Below are 18,165 nucleotides of genomic sequence, written 5' to 3'. Positions count from 1 at the left end.
GTTCTGTGTTTTGTGTTCTGTGTTCTGTGTTCTGTGTTCTGTGTTCTGTGTTCTGTGTTTTGTGTTCTGTGTTTTGTGTTCTGTTTCATGTTTTGTGTTCTGTTTTCTGAGTTCTGTGTTCTGTTTTTCATGTTTTGTGTTCTGTGTTTCATGTTTTGTGTTCTGTGTTTCATGTTTTGTGTTCTGTGTTGTGTTCTGTTTCATGTTTTGTGTTCTGTGTTGTGTTCTGTGTTTCATGTTTTGTGTTCTGTGTTTTGTGTTCTGTGTTGTGTTCTGTGTTTCATGTTTTGTGTTCTGTGTTTCATGTTTTGTGTTCTGTGTTCTGTGTTTCATGTTCTGTGTTTCATGTTCTGTGTTTCATGTTCTGTGTTTCATGTTTTGTGTTTCATGTTTTGTGTTTCATGTTCTGTGTTTCATGTTCTGTGTTCTGTGTTTCATGTTTCATGTTTCGTCTGTGTTTCCTGTTTCGTGTTTTGTGTTTTGTGTTCTGTGTTTCATGTTCTGTGTTTCGTGTTCTGTGTTCCGTGTTTCATGTTTTGTGTTCTGTGTTTCATGTTCTGTGTTTCATGTTCTGTGTTTCATGTTTTGTGTTCTGTGTTTCATGTTTTGTGTTTCATGTTCTGTGTTTCATGTTTTGTGTTCTGTGTTTCATGTTCTGTGTTTCATGTTTTGTGTTTCATGTTCTGTGTTTCATGTTCTGTGTTCTGTGTTTCATGTTTCGTGTTTCGTCTGTGTTTCCTGTTTCGTGTTTCATGTTTTGTGTTCTGTGTTTCCTGTTTCGTGTTTCGTCTGTGTTTCCTGTTTCGTGTTCTGTGTTTCGTGTTTCGTCTGTGTTTCCTGTTTCGTGTTCTGTGTTTCCTGTTTCGTGTTCTGTGTTCTGTGTTTCGTGTTCTGTGTTCTGTGTTTCGTGTTTCCTGTTTCGTGTTTTGTGTTCTGTGTTTCATGTTGACCCCAGGAAGAGTAGCTGCTGCTTTCACAACAGATAATACCAAATACTATTACTGAAGTGTTGTCTCAGGGAGAATGGCTGTTATTCAGGTGTTATTCAGGTGTTATTCAGGTGTTATTAAGGTGTTATGTGGTAATGTCTTAAGGTGTTATGTGGTATTGTGTAAAGGGAGAGCGTCTGAGCCACTCGGTGGGCTGTGCCTTCGCTGCCTGTCTGGAGAGGAAACAGAAGAGAGAGAAGGAGTGTGGTGTCACAGCAACCTTCGACTCCAACAGAACCACCTTCACCAGGGAGGGCTCGTTCCGAGTTACCACGGCGACGGAAGCCGCTGAGCGAGAGGAGGTCATGAGGCAGTTACAGGACAAGAAAGGTGTGTGTGTGTGTGTGTGTGTGTTCTTGTGACCCGTTCTTTACATGATGTATCTGTCTGGTGGTCTGCCATCCCCTGATGTTTCCTACAGCGGAGGGCGATGTCAGGCCCCCCATCCCTCTCTCCTCAGGCCCCAGTGAGGGTGTGGTGAACCAGGCTGTGGCCCCTCTACCAGGGCCACCGTCCCCCTCCTCCTCCCCTCCCCTGGGCCCCCAGGTTATCCCCCGCAGACACGCCCCAGTGGAGGTCCTGGCCAGACAGGGTTCCTTCAGAGGGTTCCCTGCCCTCAACAACAACTCCTCTCCCTTCAAACGGCAGCTGTCTCTCAGGATGAACGATCTGCCCCCTACCATGCAGTCTGACTTCCCCATGAACAACACAGGTCAGTCTGTAGCTAGTCTGACCTCACCATGAACAACACAGGTCAGTCTGTAGCTAGTCTGACCTCACCATGAACAACACAGGTCAGTCTGTAGCTAGTCTGACCTCACCATGAACAACACAGGTCTGTCTGTAGCTAGTCTGACCTCACCATGAACAACACAGGTCAGTCTGTAGCTAGTCTGACTTCACCATGAACAACACAGGTCAGTCTGTAGCTAGTCTGACCTCACCATGAACAACACAGGTCTGTCTGTAGCTAGTCTGACCTCACCATGAACAACACAGGTCAGTCTGTAGCTAGTCTGACCTCACCATGAATAACACAGGTCAGTCTGTAGCTAGTCTGACCTCACCATGAACAACACAGGTCTGTCTGTAGCTAGTCTGACCTCACCATGAACAACACAGGTCAGTCTGTAGCTAGTCTGACCTCACCATGAACAACACAGGTCAGTCTGTAGCTAGTCTGACCTCACCATGAACAACACAGGTCAGTCTGTAGCTAGTCTGACCTCACCATGAACAACACAGGTCAGTCTGTAGCTAGTCTGACCTCACCATGAACAACACAGGTCTGTCTGTAGCTAGTCTGACCTCACCATGAACAACACAGGTCAGTCTGTAGCTAGTCTGACCTCACCATGAACAACACAGGTCAGTCTGTAGCTAGTCTGACCTCACCATGAACAACACAGGTCTGTCTGTAGCTAGTCTGACCTCACCATGAACAACACAGGTCTGTCTGTAGCTAGTCTGACCTCACCATGAACAACACAGGTCAGTCTGTAGCTAGTCTGACCTCACCATGAACAACACAGGTCTGTCTGTAGCTAGTCTGACCTCACCATGAACAACACAGGTCTGTCTGTAGCTAGTCTGACCTCACCATGAACAACACAGGTCTGTCTGTAGCTAGTCTGACCTCACCATGAACAACACAGGTCAGTCTGTAGCTAGTCTGACCTCACCATGAACAACACAGGTCAGTCTGTAGCTAGTCTGACCTCACCATGAACAACACAGGTCAGTCTGTAGCTAGTCTGACCTCACCATGAACAACACAGGTCAGTCTGTAGCTAGTCTGACCTCACCATGAACAACACAGGTCTGTCTGTAGCTAGTCTGACCTCACCATGAACAACACAGGTCAGTCTGTAGCTAGTCTGACCTCACCATGAACAACACAGGTCAGTCTGTAGCTAGTCTGACCTCACCATGAACAACACAGGTCAGTCTGTAGCTAGTCTGACTTCACCATGAACAACACAGGTCTGTCTGTAGCTAGTCTGACCTCACCATGAACAACACAGGTCTGTCTGTAGCTAGTCTGACCTCACCATGAACAACACAGGTCAGTCTGTAGCTAGTCTGACCTCACCATGAACAACACAGGTCAGTCTGTAGCTAGTCTGACCTCACCATGAACAACACAGGTCTGTCTGTAGCTAGTCTGACCTCACCATGAACAACACAGGTCAGTCTGTAGCTAGTCTGACTTCACCATGAACAACACAGGTCAGTCTGTAGCTAGTCTGACCTCACCATGAACAACACAGGTCAGTCTGTAGCTAGTCTGACCTCACCATGAACAACACAGGTCAGTCTGTAGCTAGTCTGACCTCACCATGAATAACACAGGTCAGTCTGTAGCTAGTCTGACCTCACCATGAACAACACAGGTCAGTCTGTAGCTAGTCTGACCTCACCATGAACAACACAGGTGAGATGTGGGTACACTCTTGTCTCATTCACCTACAATAGATCAATACATCACTTTGTAACCATGTATGAAACAATATTAGGCATCAGTGGCTTGCTATGTGTCCATAATGATTCTGTCCAATACAATGCAACAGTATTGTCCATAATGATTCTGTCCAATACAATACAACAGTATTGTCCATAATGATTCTGTCCAATACAATACAACAGTATTGTCCATAATGATTCTCTCCAATACAATACAACAGTATTGTCCATAATGATTCTGTCCAATACAATGCAACAGTATTGTCCATAATGATTCTGTCCAATACAATACAACAGTATTGTCCATAATGATTCTCTCCAATACAATACAACAGTATTGTCCATAATGATTCTGTCCATAATGATTCTGTCCAATACAATACAACAGTATTGTCCATAATGTTTATGTCCAATACAATACAACAGTATTGTCCATAATGATTCTCTCCAATACAATACAACAGTATTGTCCATAATGATTCTGTCCATAATGATTCTCTCCAATACAATACAACAGTATTGTCCATAATGATTCTGTCCATAATGATTCTCTCCAATACAATACAACAGTATTGTCCATAATGATTCTGTCCATAATGATTCTGTCCAATACAATACAACAGTATTGTCCATAATGATTCTGTCCAATACAACAGTATTGTCCATAATGATTCTGTCCAATACAATACAACAGTATTGTCCATAATGTTTCTGTCCAATACATTACAACAGTATTGTCCATAATGATTCTGTCCACTACAATACAACAGTATTGTCCATAATGATTCTCTCCAATACAACAGTATTGTCCATAATGATTCTGTCCACTACAATACAACAGTATTGTCCATAATGATTCTGTCCACTACAACAGTATTGTCCATAATGATTCTGTCCCCTACAATACAACAGTATTGTCCATAATGATTCTGTCCAATACAATACAACAGTATTGTCCATAATGATTATGTCCACTACAATACAACAGTATTGTCCATAATGATTCTGTCCATAATGATTCTGTCCAATACAATACAACAGTATTGTCCATAATGATTCTGTCCAATACAATACAACAGTATTGTCCATAATGATTATGTCCAATACAATACAACAGTATTGTCCATAATGATTATGTCCACTACAATACAACAGTATTGTCCATAATGATTCTGTCCACTACAATACAACAGTATTGTCCATAATGATTATGTCCAATACAATACAACAGTATTGTCCATAATGATTCTGTCCACTACAATACAACAGTATTGTCCATAATGATTCTGTCCACTACAACAGTATTGTCCATAATGATTCTGTCCAATACAATACAACAGTATTGTCCATAATGATTCTGTCCAATACAATACAACAGTATTGTCCATAATGATTATGTCCAATACAATACAACAGTATTGTCCATAATGATTCTCTCCAATACAATACAACAGTATTGTCCATAATGATTCTGTCCACTACAATACAACAGTATTGTCCATAATGATTCTGTCCACTACAACAGTATTGTCCATAATGATTCTGTCCCCTACAATACAACAGTATTGTCCATAATGATTCTGTCCATAATTATTCTGTCCAATACAATACAACAGTATTGTCCATAATGTTTCTGTCCAATAAAACAGTATTGTCCATAATGTTTCTGTCCAATACAATACAACAGTATTGTCCATAATGATTCTGTCCACTACAATACAACAGTATTGTCCATAATGATTCTGTCCATAATGATTCTGTCCAATACAATACAACAGTATTGTCCATAATGATTCTGTCCAATACAACAGTATTGTCCATAATGATTCTGTCCACTACAATACAACAGTATTGTCCATAATGATTCTGTCCACTACAATACAACAGTATTGTCCATAATGATTCTGTCCACTACAATACAACAGTATTGTCCATAATGATTCTGTCCACTACAATACCACAGTATTGTCCATAATGATTCTGTCCACTACAATACAACAGAAATGTGTCTTCTGCTCCGTCCTCAGCGCCCCCAGACAGCACACATCATAAACAGTGTTTTTTTGTGAGGGTACCTCATGGCTGAATGTCTGAAAAATGTCCATGTACCGTTCCTCCAGTCCCAGAGGTGGAGGGAGAGGGCGACAGCATCAGCTCGTTGTGTACCCAGATCGCCTCAGCCTTCAGTGGGCCTCCGGAAGACCCCTTCTCCCAGGCCCCCATGCCCCGACCAACCTCCAGCCCACAGTCACCTGTAGCGCCCCCGGGGGCTCAGCCAGGTAACTGCACGCCACTGGAACACAAACCAAGACAGCCGACACACACACAATAACACGAGTTCACGTGCATTTTTCTAGGCCTTGTCTCCCTGCATTTTGTCTCCCATGCGTTATGAAGTGCTTCATCTAATATTACCATGTCTATATACCACATGGTGTCTGTATGTATCATCTAATATTACCATGTCTATATACCACATGGTGTCTGTATGTATCATCTAATATTACCACATGGTGTCTGTATGTATCATCTAATATTACCATGTCTATATACCACATGGTGTCTGTATGTATCATCTAATATTACAACATGGTGTCTGTATGTATCATCTAATATTACCACATGGTGTCTCTATGTATCATCTAATATTACCACATGGTGTCTGTATGTATCATCTAATATTACAACATGGTGTCTGTATGTATCATCTAATATTACAACATGGTGTCTATGTATCATCTAATATTACCATGTCTATATACCACATGGTGTCTGTATGTATCATCTAATATTACCATGTCTATATACCACATGGTGTCTGTATGTATCATCTAATATTACCATGTCTATATACCACATGGTGTCTGTATGTATCATCTAATATTACCACATGGTGTCTGTATGTATTATCTAATATTACCATGTCTATATACCACATGGTGTCTGTGTGTATCATCTAATATTACCATTTGGTGTCTGTATGTATCATCTAATATTACAACATGGTGTCTGTATGTATCATCTAATATTACCATGTCTATATACCACATGGTGTCTGTATGTATCATCTAATATTACAACATGGTGTCTGTATGTATCATCTAGTATTACCATGTCTATATACCACATGGTGTCTGTATGTATCATCTAATATTACCATGTCTATATACCACATGGTGTCTGTATGTATCATCTAATATTACCATGTCTATATACCACATGGTGTCTGTATGTATCATCTAATATTACCACATGGTGTCTGTATGTATCATCTAATATTACCATGTCTATATACCACATGGTGTCTGTATGTATCATCTAATATTACAACATTGTGTCTGTATGTATCATCTAGTATTACCATGTCTATATACCACATGGTGTCTGTATGTATCATCTAATATTACAACATGGTGTCTGTATGTATCATCTAATATTACAACATGGTGTCTGTATGTATCATCTAATATTATCATGTCTATATACCACATGGTGTCTGTATGTATCATCTAATATTACCATGTCTATATACCACATGGTGTCTGTATGTATCATCTAATATTACAACATTGTGTCTGTATGTATCATCTAGTATTACCATGTCTATATACCACATGGTGTCTGTATGTATCATCTAATATTACAACATGGTGTCTGTATGTATCATCTAATATTACAACATGGTGTCTGTATGTATCATCTAATATTACCATGTCTATATACCACATGGTGTCTGTATGTATCATCTAATATTACAACATGGTGTCTGTATGTATCATCTAATATTACAACATGGTGTCTGTATGTATCATCTAATATTATCATGTCTATATACCACATGGTGTCTGTATGTATCATCTAATATTACCATGTCTATATACCACATGGTGTCTGTATGTATCATCTAATATTACCATGTCTATATACCACATGGTGTCTGTATGTATCATCTAATATTACAACATGGTGTCTGTATGTATCATCTAATATTACAACATGGTGTCTATGTATCATCTAATATTACCATGTCTATATACCACATGGTGTCTGTATGTATCATCTAATATTACAACATGGTGTCTGTATGTATCATCTAATATTACAACATGGTGTCTGTATGTATCATCTAATATTACCATGTCTATATACCACATGGTGTCTGTATGTATCATCTAATATTACAACATGGTGTCTGTATGTATCATCTAATATTACAACATGGTGTCTGTATGTATCATCTAATATTATCATGTCTATATACCACATGGTGTCTGTATGTATCATCTAATATTACCATGTCTATATACCACATGGTGTCTGTATGTATCATCTAATATTACAAAATGGTGTCTGTATGTATCATCTAATATTACAACATGGTGTCTGTATGTATCATCTAATATTACCATGTCTATATACCACATGGTGTCTGTATGTATCATCTAATATTACAACATGGTGTCTGTATGTATCATCTAATATTACCACATGGTGTCTGTATGTATCATCTAATATTACAACATGGTGTCTGTATGTATCATCTAATATTACCACATGGTGTCTGTATGTATCATCTAATATTACCACATGGTGTCTGTATGTATCATCTAATATTACCACATGGTGTCTGTATGTATCATCTAATATTACAACATGGTGTCTGTATGTATCATCTAATATTACCACATGGTGTCTGTATGTATCATCTAATATTACCATGTCTATATACCACATGGTGTCTGTATGTATCATCTAATATTACCACATGGTGTCTGTATGTATCATCTAATATTACCACATGGTGTCTGTATGTATCATCTAATATTACAACATGGTGTCTGTATGTAATCATCTAATATTACCACATGGTGTCTGTATGTATCATCTAATATTACCATGTCTATATACCACATGGTGTCTGTATGTATCATCTAATATGACAACATGGTGTCTGTATGTATCATCTAATATTACAACATGGTGTCTGTATGTATCATCTAATATTACCATGTCTATATACCACATGGTGTCTGTATGTATCATCTAATATTACAACATGGTGTCTGTATGTATCATCTAATATTACCATGTCTATATACCACATGGTGTCTGTATGTATCATCTAATATTACAACATGGTGTCTGTATGTATCATCTAATATTACAACATGGTGTCTGTATGTATCATCTAATATTATCATGTCTATATACTACATGGTGTCTGTATGTATCATCTAATATTACCATGTCTATATACCACATGGTGTCTGTATGTATCATCTAATATTACCATGTCTATATACCACATGGTGTCTGTATGTATCATCTAATATTACAACATGGTGTCTGTATGTACCATCTAATATTACCATGTCTATATACCACATGGTGTCTGTATGTATCATCTAATATTACCATGTCTATATACCACATGGTGTCTGTATGTATCATCTAATATTACCATGTCTATATACCACATGGTGTCTGTATGTATCATCTAATATTATCATGTCTATATACCACATGGTGTCTGTATGTATCATCTAATATTACCATGTCTATATACCACATGGTGTCTGTATGTATCATCTAATATTACAACATGGTGTCTGTATGTAATCATCTAATATTACCACATGGTGTCTGTATGTATCATCTAATATTACAACATGGTGTCTGTATGTAATCATCTAATATTACCACATGGTGTCTGTATGTATCATCTAATATTACCATGTCTATATACCACATGGTGTCTGTATGTATCATCTAATATTACAACATGGTGTCTGTATGTATCATCTAATATTACAACATGGTGTCTGTATGTATCATCTAATATTACCACATGGTGTCTGTATGTATCATCTAATATTTGTCTAACTCTCCAGCATTGCCCCCTCCACTTCCTGCCCGAGACACTAACCCCTGGGCCAAGACTCCTGGCCATGCAGGGCACCATACCCCCCCGACCTCCACCTCAGCACACCCAGGTAAGGACTAGAGCATAGAAATAGATTTAGGAGCCTAAGTCCCCTTGGTGTTTGGCTACTACTGTGGTTGTTCTGTTTCTCTGGACTGAGACACCAGACCAGAACACAGACAGGCTGGTTTTGTTTCTATGGACTGAGACACCAGACCAGAACACAGGCTGGTTCTGTTTCTCTGGACTGAGACACCAGACCAGAACACATACAGGCTGGTTCTGTTTCTCTGGACTGAGACACCAGACCAGAACACAGACAGGCTGGTTCTGTTTCTATGGACTGAGACACCAGACCAGAACACAGGCTGGTTCTGTTTCTCTGGACTGAGACACCAGACCAGAACACATACAGGCTGGTTCTGTTTCTCTGGACTGAGACACCAGACCAGAACACAGACAGGCTGGTTCTGTTTCTCTGGACTGAGACACCAGACCAGAACACAGACAGGCTGGTTCTGTTTCTCTGGACTGAGTCACCAGACCAGAACACAGTCTGGTTCTGTTTCTATGGACTGAGTCACCAGACCAGAACACAGACAGGCTGTTTCTGTTTCTCTGGACTGAGACACCAGACCAGAACACAGACAGGCTGGTTCTGTTTCTCTGGACTGAGACACCAGACCAGAACACAGTCTGGTTCTGTTTCTCTGGACTGAGACACCAGACCAGAACACAGACAGGCTGGTTCTGTTTCTCTGGACTGAGACACCAGACCAGAACACAGACAGGCTGGTTCTGTTTCTCTGGACTGAGACACCAGACCAGAACACAGACAGGCTGGTTCTGTTTCTCTGGACTGAGTCACCAGACCAGAACACAGACAGGCTGGTTCTGTTTCTCTGGACTGAGTCACCAGACCAGAACACAGACAGGCTGGTTCTGTTTCTCTGGACTGAGACACCAGACCAGAACACAGACAGACTGGTTCTGTTTCTCTGGACTGAGACACCAGACCAGAACACAGTCTGGTTCTGTTTCTCTGGACTGAGACACCAGACCAGAACACAGACAGGCTGGTTCTGTTTCTCTGGACTGAGTCACCAGACCAGAACACAGACAGGCTGGTTCTGTTTCTCTGGACTGAGACACCAGACCAGAACACAGACAGGCTGGTTCTGTTTCTCTGGACTGAGTCACCAGACCAGAACACAGACAGGCTGGTTCTGTTTCTCTGGACTGAGTCACCAGACCAGAACACAGACAGGCTGGTTCTGTTTCTCTGGACTGAGTCACCAGACCAGAACACAGACAGGCTGGTTCTGTTTCTCTGGACTGAGTCACCAGACCAGAACACAGACAGGCTGGTTCTGTTTCTATGGACTGAGACACCAGACCAGAACACAGACAGGCTGGTTCTGTTTCTCTGGACTGAGACACCAGACCAGAACACAGACTGGTTCTGTTTCTCTGGACTGAGACACCAGACCAGAACACAGACCGACTGGTTCTGTTTCTCTGGACTGAGACACCAGACCAGAACACAGACAGACTGGTTCTGTTTCTCTGGACTGAGACACCAGACCAGAACACAGACAGGCTGGATTCAACTAAATTGATTCCACAGCAAGTCTGACGCTTAGCAAGTTAGCAACGTCATGATTGATGACAATCAATCAAATCTATTGATAATGCTCTTTCTACATCATCTGTTGTCGGTGTAATTGTTCAGTTTTAAGATGCTTTCAGGTTCAATTATTAGGATTTACTCTGAAACGTCTAAACATCCCATGATGTTTTCTCTACTAGGAGGTGATTGGACGACACCAGTGATTGTAGCTCCTCCCTCCGCCACATCGTCTCCGTCTCACCACTCCCACCGCCGCACGCCGTCGGAGGCTGACCGTTGGCTCGAGGAGGTCACCAAGTCTGTCCGCGCTCCGCAACTCGGGTCCACACCCCCCTCCCAACCGTTCCTCACCCCCAACCCACAAGCCTTCTCCATCCCCCCAACCCAGGCTTTCATTGTCCCCATGCCTTCCACCCAGGCCTTCCCTGCTACCCTACCCCCTAGCCAGGCCTTCCCGGCTACACTACCCCCTAACCAGGCCTTCCCTGCTACCCTACCCCCTAACCAGGCCTTCCCTGCTACCCTACCCCCTAACCAGGCCTTCCCTGCTACCCTACCCCCTAACCAGGCCTTCCCTGCTACCCTACCCCCTAACCAGGCCTTCCCTGCTACCGTACCCCCTAACCAGGCCTTCCCTGCCACACTAGCCCCTAACCAGCCCTTCTCTACCCCCCCAACCCAGGCAGTTGCCCCTGTGGCCTTCATGTCCTCCCTGCCCCCTGCGATTCCCATGCTGACCCCTCGCCAACCTGCCTACCACACCCAGGCCCCAGCCTCCTACCCCATGTCCAACGGGCTGCCCTATGCCCATCCCAGTGTGCCCGTGATGGGCATCACACCCTCTCAGATGGTGGCCAATGTGTTTGGTTCAGCCACTCAGCCCCAGGCGTACCCCACCCCCCAGCCCCAGGCGTACCCCACCCCCCAGTCCCAGGCGTACCCCACCCCGCAGCCCCAGGCGTACCCCACCCCCCAGTATGACCCTGATCAGAACACTGTGTGTATCCCCTTCAGCAACCCCCACCAGCAGCCCCTTCCCTTCCAGGCACCCAATGGGAGTGTAGCCTTCAACGGGGGTGGGGCCGACAGCTGGGCCCCTCCCTCCCTGCCCCCTCCGTCCTCCCCGGCCCCTCCCCTTCCCCCGCAACCCCTGGCGACGGCCGATCCCTTCGAGGCCAAGTGGGCCGCCCTGGAGAGCCACTCCCGCCAGCGCACCACGCCATCGCCCACTAACCCCTTCTCCTCCGAGCTGCACAAGACCTTTGAGATCCAACTCTAGAGACTGAGAAGCTGGGAGGAGGAGGTGGTGGACTGGGAAGCTGGGAGGAGGAGGTGGTGGACTGAGAAGCTGGGAGGAGGAGGTGGTGGACTGGGACTGAGGAGGAGGTGGTGATGATGGGGGAGGATACTTTTTTAATGAATTTGCAGGTTGGTGAGGGACGGAAGAGGAGCAGACTAGCCTTTCTCTCAGTCTCTACGTCCGCCTGGATTGGCTTAGTGGAGGACCTGAGTGGAGGAGATGGATGGGTGGGTGGAGCTATCAGCAGGGATGAAGGATGGAAACAGTAGGACAGGAAGGAGAGATGGAGGTGCTGCTGCTGCTTACCAGACATTTCATTTGTATTGTGGGTTTAGTTGTGTTGTTGCTTTGGATGACGTGGAAGTGGACATGATGACCCTGTAGAGTGGTGGATCTGAGAACACACAGCCCCGACCCCGACCCCAGCCCCAACCCCGACCCGAGCCACAACCCCAGCCCCAACCCCAGCCCCAACCCCGACCCCAGCCCCAACCCCGACCCCAACCCCGACCCCAGCCCCAACCCCAACCCAGCCCCAACCCTAACCCCAGCCCCAACCCCGAGCCCTCCCAGCTCTCGAGACATACTGAAACAACTTTACCAGGGGTTGCTACCCCTTCCTCCCTCTCCTGGTCCAGCTCACAGCGCCCCCAGGTGGCTGGAGTATGATCTGCTCTCCCGACCACCTGTCAGGCAGAAGGACTGCAGCACTGAAAGAGAACTGAGCTTCCAGACCAGAGGTTCTCATCTAAAAACATTTTAAAAAATCAGAAAAAAGTGAGAGAATGCCAAAATCTTTATTTTTATGCATTAAGGTATATTTTAAAAAAATAGCTTTGGAAATCTAACAGAAGAGTTGTAAAGTAATCTCTGCCAAGGGCACAGAGGATAGCTAGCTACAATGAGGGGATGTGCAACCTGTATACAAGAAACTATCGTATATTATAAATCTATATCTATTAAGAATATATTAGTGTACACAGCTCACGGCAACTGATTTCTGTGATGACTTGAAGAGAGAATGTGTTGAAGGGACAGCTGTTTTATTTTGTATTCTGTCCCATTTTGCCGTTCGCTGTTTTCATCCTGTGATTGGATGTTCTTCTCACTGTAAATAGTTCAATCGTCATTGCAGAAACAATCGATGTGGATCCAGCGGGCAGCAGTGTGGAACGGCAGTATGGGGTACCCTGGGGGTGTATTCGTTAAGAACCAAACGGGGGAGGGACCTACTTGAATTTTCCAATAGAAACTCTTGTTTCCCATTGCGTAACGTTTTGCTGCGGTGTGCGACTAATGAATACACCCCCAGGCTGCCTCTGCTACCACTGATCTGCCCTCTCAAGTCTCCTTACTATGATAGTACTAGTCTAGTAGTCGATAGTACTAGTAATTAGTACTCATCTAGTACTCGATAGTACTGGTAATTAGTACTAGTCTAGTACTTGTAATTAGTACTAGTCTAGTTCTCGATAGTACTAGTAATTAGTACTAGTCTAGTAGTCGATAGTACTAGTAATTAGTACTCATCTAGTACTCGATAGTACTAGTAATTAGTACTAGTCTAGTACTCGATAGTACTAGTAATTAGTACTAGTCTAGTACTCGATTGTACTAGTAATTAGTACTCATCTAGTACTCGATAGTACTGGTAATTAGTACTAATTTAGTACTCGATAGTACTGGTAATTAGTACTCATCTAGTACTCGATAGTACTGGTAATTAGTACTCATCTAGTACTCGATAGTACTTGTAATTAGTACTCATCTAGTACTCGATAGTTCTGGTAATTAGTACTCGATAGTACTAGTAATTAGTACTCGATAGTACTGGTAATTAGTACTCATCTAGTACTCGATAGTACTGGTAATTAGTACTCATCTAGTACTCGATAGTACTTGTAATTAGTACTCATCTAGTACTCGATAGTACTGGTAATTAGTACTCATCTAGTACTCGATAGTACTTGTAATTAGTACTCATCTAGTACTCGATAGTACTGGTAATTAGTACTCATCTAGTACTCGATAGTACTAGTAATTAGTACTCGATAGTACTGGTAATTAGTACTCATCTAGTACTCAATAGTACTGGTAATTAGTACTCATCTAGTACTCGATAGTACTGGTAATTAGTACTCATCTAGTACTCGATAGTACTGGTAATTAGTACTCATCTAGTACTCGATAGTACTAGTAATTAGTACTCATGTAGTACTCGATAGTACTATTCGTTAGGACTTAACTACATTTGACTTCCATCTTCATTGTCAATCTTTTTATTTTGTTGAGGTAATGTTTGTACTTTGTTGTTGTTGTATTTTAACACTACGGACAGTGTCATCTCCCAATTTTATTTATCCTTCAATGATATTATTTTTTAAATAAAAATGATTGATTTCCCCATATTATTTGCACAAGCACTATAGTACAGTAGTTCATCACTTCATGACTTGTAGTGAATGATGGTCATCAGTTCAGGGCTTTAGTGAATGATGGTCATCAGTTCAGGGCTTTAGTGAATGATGGTCATCAGTTCAGGGCTTTAGTGAATGATGGCCATCAGTTCAGGGCTTTAGTGAATGATGGTCATCAGTTCAGGGCTTTAGTGAATGATGGCCATCAGTTCAGGGCTGCGGGTAATGTATGTTTTCACCGTAACTGATATCTGTGGCTAGGGGGTGCAAAATTCCAGTAACTTTTCAAAAATTCCCAGGAATTCTGGAAAACCTGGGAATTTTGGTAGAGTTAGCGGGAAACATGCAACCCTATCGGTGTCAGAAGGACAGGGTGTCCTGACCTCTTTAACCGGACGGGGGGCCTGACCTCTTTAATCTGACGGGGGGCCTGACCTCTTTAATCTGACAGGGGGCCTGACCTCTTTAATCTGACGGGGGGCCTGACCTCTTTAACCGGCCTGACCTCATTAATCTGACAGGGGGCCTGACCTCATTAATCTGACGGGGGGCCTGACCTCATTAATCTGACTGGGGGCCTGACCTCATTAATCTGACTGGCGGGCCTGACCTCTTTAATCTGACGGGGGGCCTGACCTCATTAATCTGACTGGCGGGCCTGACCTCTTTATTCTGACGGGGGGCCCGACCTCATTAATCTGACTGGCGGGCCTGACCTCTTTAATCTGACGGGGGGCCTGACCTCTTTAATCTGACGGGGGGCCTGACCTCTTTAATCTGACGGAGGGCCTGACCTCTTTAATCTGACGGGGGGCCTGACCTCTTTAACCGGCCTGACCTCATTAATCTGACGGGGGGCCTGACCTCATTAATCTGATGGGGGGACTGACCTCTTTAATCTGACGGGGGGCCTGACCTCATTAATCTGATGGGGGGACTGACCTCTTTAATCTGACGGGGGGCCTGACCTCATTAATCTGACTGGGGGGCCTGACCTCATTAATCTGACTGGCGGGCCTGACCTCTTTAATCTGACGGGGGGCCTGACCTCTTTAATCTGACTGGTGGGCCTGATCTCTTTAATCTGACTGGCGGGCCTGACCTCTTTAATCTGACTGGCGGGCCTGACCTCTTTAATCTGACTGGCGGGCCTGACCTCTTTAATCTGACGGGGGGCCTGACCTCTTTAATCTGACTGGCGGGCCTGACCTCTTTAATCTGACTAGCGGGCCTGACCTCTTTAATCTGACGGGGGGCCTGACCTCTTTAATCTGACGGTGGTCCTGACAGTGAGTCCAGCTGTTTGCAGTGGAAAGAGACAGAGAACCTGTTTCTCTTTCTCTGGTTTGAGTCCTAAATGGAACACTGTTCCCTACATAGTGCACTACTTTTGACCAGGAGTAAGGAGCGGTAGTGTGTGTGTACAGTGCATTTGGAAAGTATTCAGACCCCTTAACTTTTTCCCCCATGTTGTTACGTTTCAGCCTTATTCTACAATTGATTCAATTTAGGGCGGCAGGTAGCCTAGTGGTTAGAGGAGGCAGGTAGCCTAGTGGTTTGAGCGTTGGACCAAATACCTGAGCTGACAAGGTTCAAATCTGTCGTTCTTCCCCTGAACAAGGCAGTTAACCCACTGTTCCCCGGTAGGCCGCGCTATGGAGCAGGTTTTCATCAAGGATCTCTCTGTACTTTTCTCTGTTCATCTTTCCCTCGATCCTGACTAATCTCCCAGTCCCTCTAGCTGAAAAACATCCCCACAGCAGGATGCTGCCACCACCATGCTTCACCATAGGGATGGTGCCAGGTTTCCTCCAGATGGGAGGCTTGGCATTCAGGCCAAAGAGTTCAATCTTGGTTTCATCAGACCAGGGAATCGTGTTTCTCGGTCTGAGAGTCTTTAGCTACCTTTTGACCAACTCCAAGTGGGCTGCCATGTGCCTTTTACTGAGGAGTGGCTTCTGTCTGGCCACTCTACCATAAGGCCTGATTGGTGGAGTGCTGCAGAGATGGTTGTCCTTGTGGAAGGATCTCCAATCTCCTCAGAGGAACTCTGGAGCTCTTTCAGTGACCATCGGATTCTTGGTAACCTCCCTGACCAAGGCCCTTATCTTCAGATTGCTCAGTTTGGCCGGACGGCCAGCTCTAGGAAGAGTCTTGGTGGTTCCAAACGTCTTCCATTTAAGAATGATGGAGGCCACTATGTTCTTGGTGACCTTCAATCCCTTCCCCAGATCTGTGCCTCGACACAATCCTGTCTCGGAGTTCTACGGACAATTCCTTCGACCTCATTGCTTGGTTTTTGCTCTGACATGCCCTGTCAGCCTTGGGACCTTATATAGACAGGTGTGTGTCTTTCCAAATCATGTCCAATCAATTGAATTTACCACAGGTGGACTCCAATCAAGTTGTAGAAACATCTCAAGGATGATCAATGGAAACAGGATGCACCTGAACTCAGTTTCGAGTCTCACAGCAAAGGGTCTGAATACTTATGTAAATAAGCTATTTCTGTTGTTTTTGCTTTGTCATTATGGGGTATTGTGACGTCATTATGGGGTATTGTGATGTCATTATGGGGTATTGTGATGTCATTATGGGGTATTGTGACGTCATTATGGGGTATTGTGATGTCATTATGGGGTATTGTGACGTCATTATGGGGTATTGTGATGTCATTATGGGGTATTGTTTGTAGATAGATGTGGATTTGTTGTTGTATTTAATCCATTTTAGAATAAGGCTGTAACGTAACAAAATGTGAGAAAAGTCAAGGGGTCTGAATACTTTCCAAAGGCACTGTTTATAGTGCACTACTTTTGACCAGGAGAAATGCACTATATAGGGAATAGGGTGCCATAGGGCTCTGGTCTATAGTAGTGCACTATATAGGGAATAGGGAGCCATTTGGGATGTACACTCTGTCCCTCACTCTGGTCTGACATACTTGTTTTATCAGGCCTTTTTAATCAAACCAGTTTTATCAAGCCTGTGAATACGATAAGTTCTCTGATCTCGTGAACATGATCTGGTCTCTGATCAAGTGTTCTCTGATTTCATTAGTTTATTCCACTTCTTTCCAGAACAATTTAAGCTAAAAATATGTAATAAATTGATGGTGGAAGAAGAAAAACAAGCTTCTGGGTGTTTATGAGTTCCGTGTGTTCCCTGTGTTCCCTGAGTTCCGTGTGTTCCCTGTGTTCCCTGTGTTCCGTGTGTTCCCTGTGTTCCGTGAGTTCCCTGTGTTCCGTGTGTTCCATGTGTTCCCTGTGTTCCGTGAGTTCCCTGTGTTCCGTGTGTTCTGTGAGTTCCCTGTGTTCCGTGTGTTCCGTGTGTTCCGTGTGTTCCCTGTGTTCCGTGAGTTCCCTGTGTTCCGTGAGTTCCGTGTGTTCCCTGTGTTCCGTGTGTTCCGTGTGTTCCGTGAGTTCCGTGTGTTCCGTGTGTTC

The 18,165-nt window shown here is 43.7% G+C and overlaps 1 protein-coding gene across 4 annotated transcripts in view; it reads left to right on the top strand.

Moving 5' to 3' along the window:
- LOC110513746 (protein numb homolog) overlaps positions 1-17,852 on the top strand; it is a 131,613-nt gene extending 113,761 nt beyond the window's left edge. For 2 of the 4 annotated variants that reach the window (XM_090211714.1, XM_090211713.1), the window contains 5 exons: positions 1,118-1,319; positions 1,411-1,701; positions 5,573-5,731; positions 9,344-9,445; positions 11,185-17,852. In XM_090211714.1, the coding sequence (XP_090067840.1) occupies positions 1,118-1,319; positions 1,411-1,701; positions 5,573-5,731; positions 9,344-9,445; positions 11,185-12,284 (1,854 nt within the window). In that variant the 3' untranslated portion in view covers positions 12,285-17,852. The remainder of the gene's footprint in view (positions 1-1,117; positions 1,320-1,410; positions 1,702-5,572; positions 5,732-9,343; positions 9,446-11,184) is intronic. The other 2 variants (XM_090211716.1, XM_090211715.1) reach the window with 1 other exon arrangement.
- Positions 17,853-18,165: the final 313 nt, after the last annotated feature.

This window comes from Oncorhynchus mykiss, chromosome 19 (assembly GCF_057628025.1).
Source record: "Oncorhynchus mykiss isolate SJ-2025 chromosome 19, ASM5762802v1, whole genome shotgun sequence".
Taxonomy (NCBI): Eukaryota; Metazoa; Chordata; class Actinopteri; order Salmoniformes; family Salmonidae; genus Oncorhynchus; species Oncorhynchus mykiss.
The sequence above is the reverse complement of the archived record's forward strand: the minus strand, read 5'-3'. Positions and strand labels throughout refer to the sequence as shown.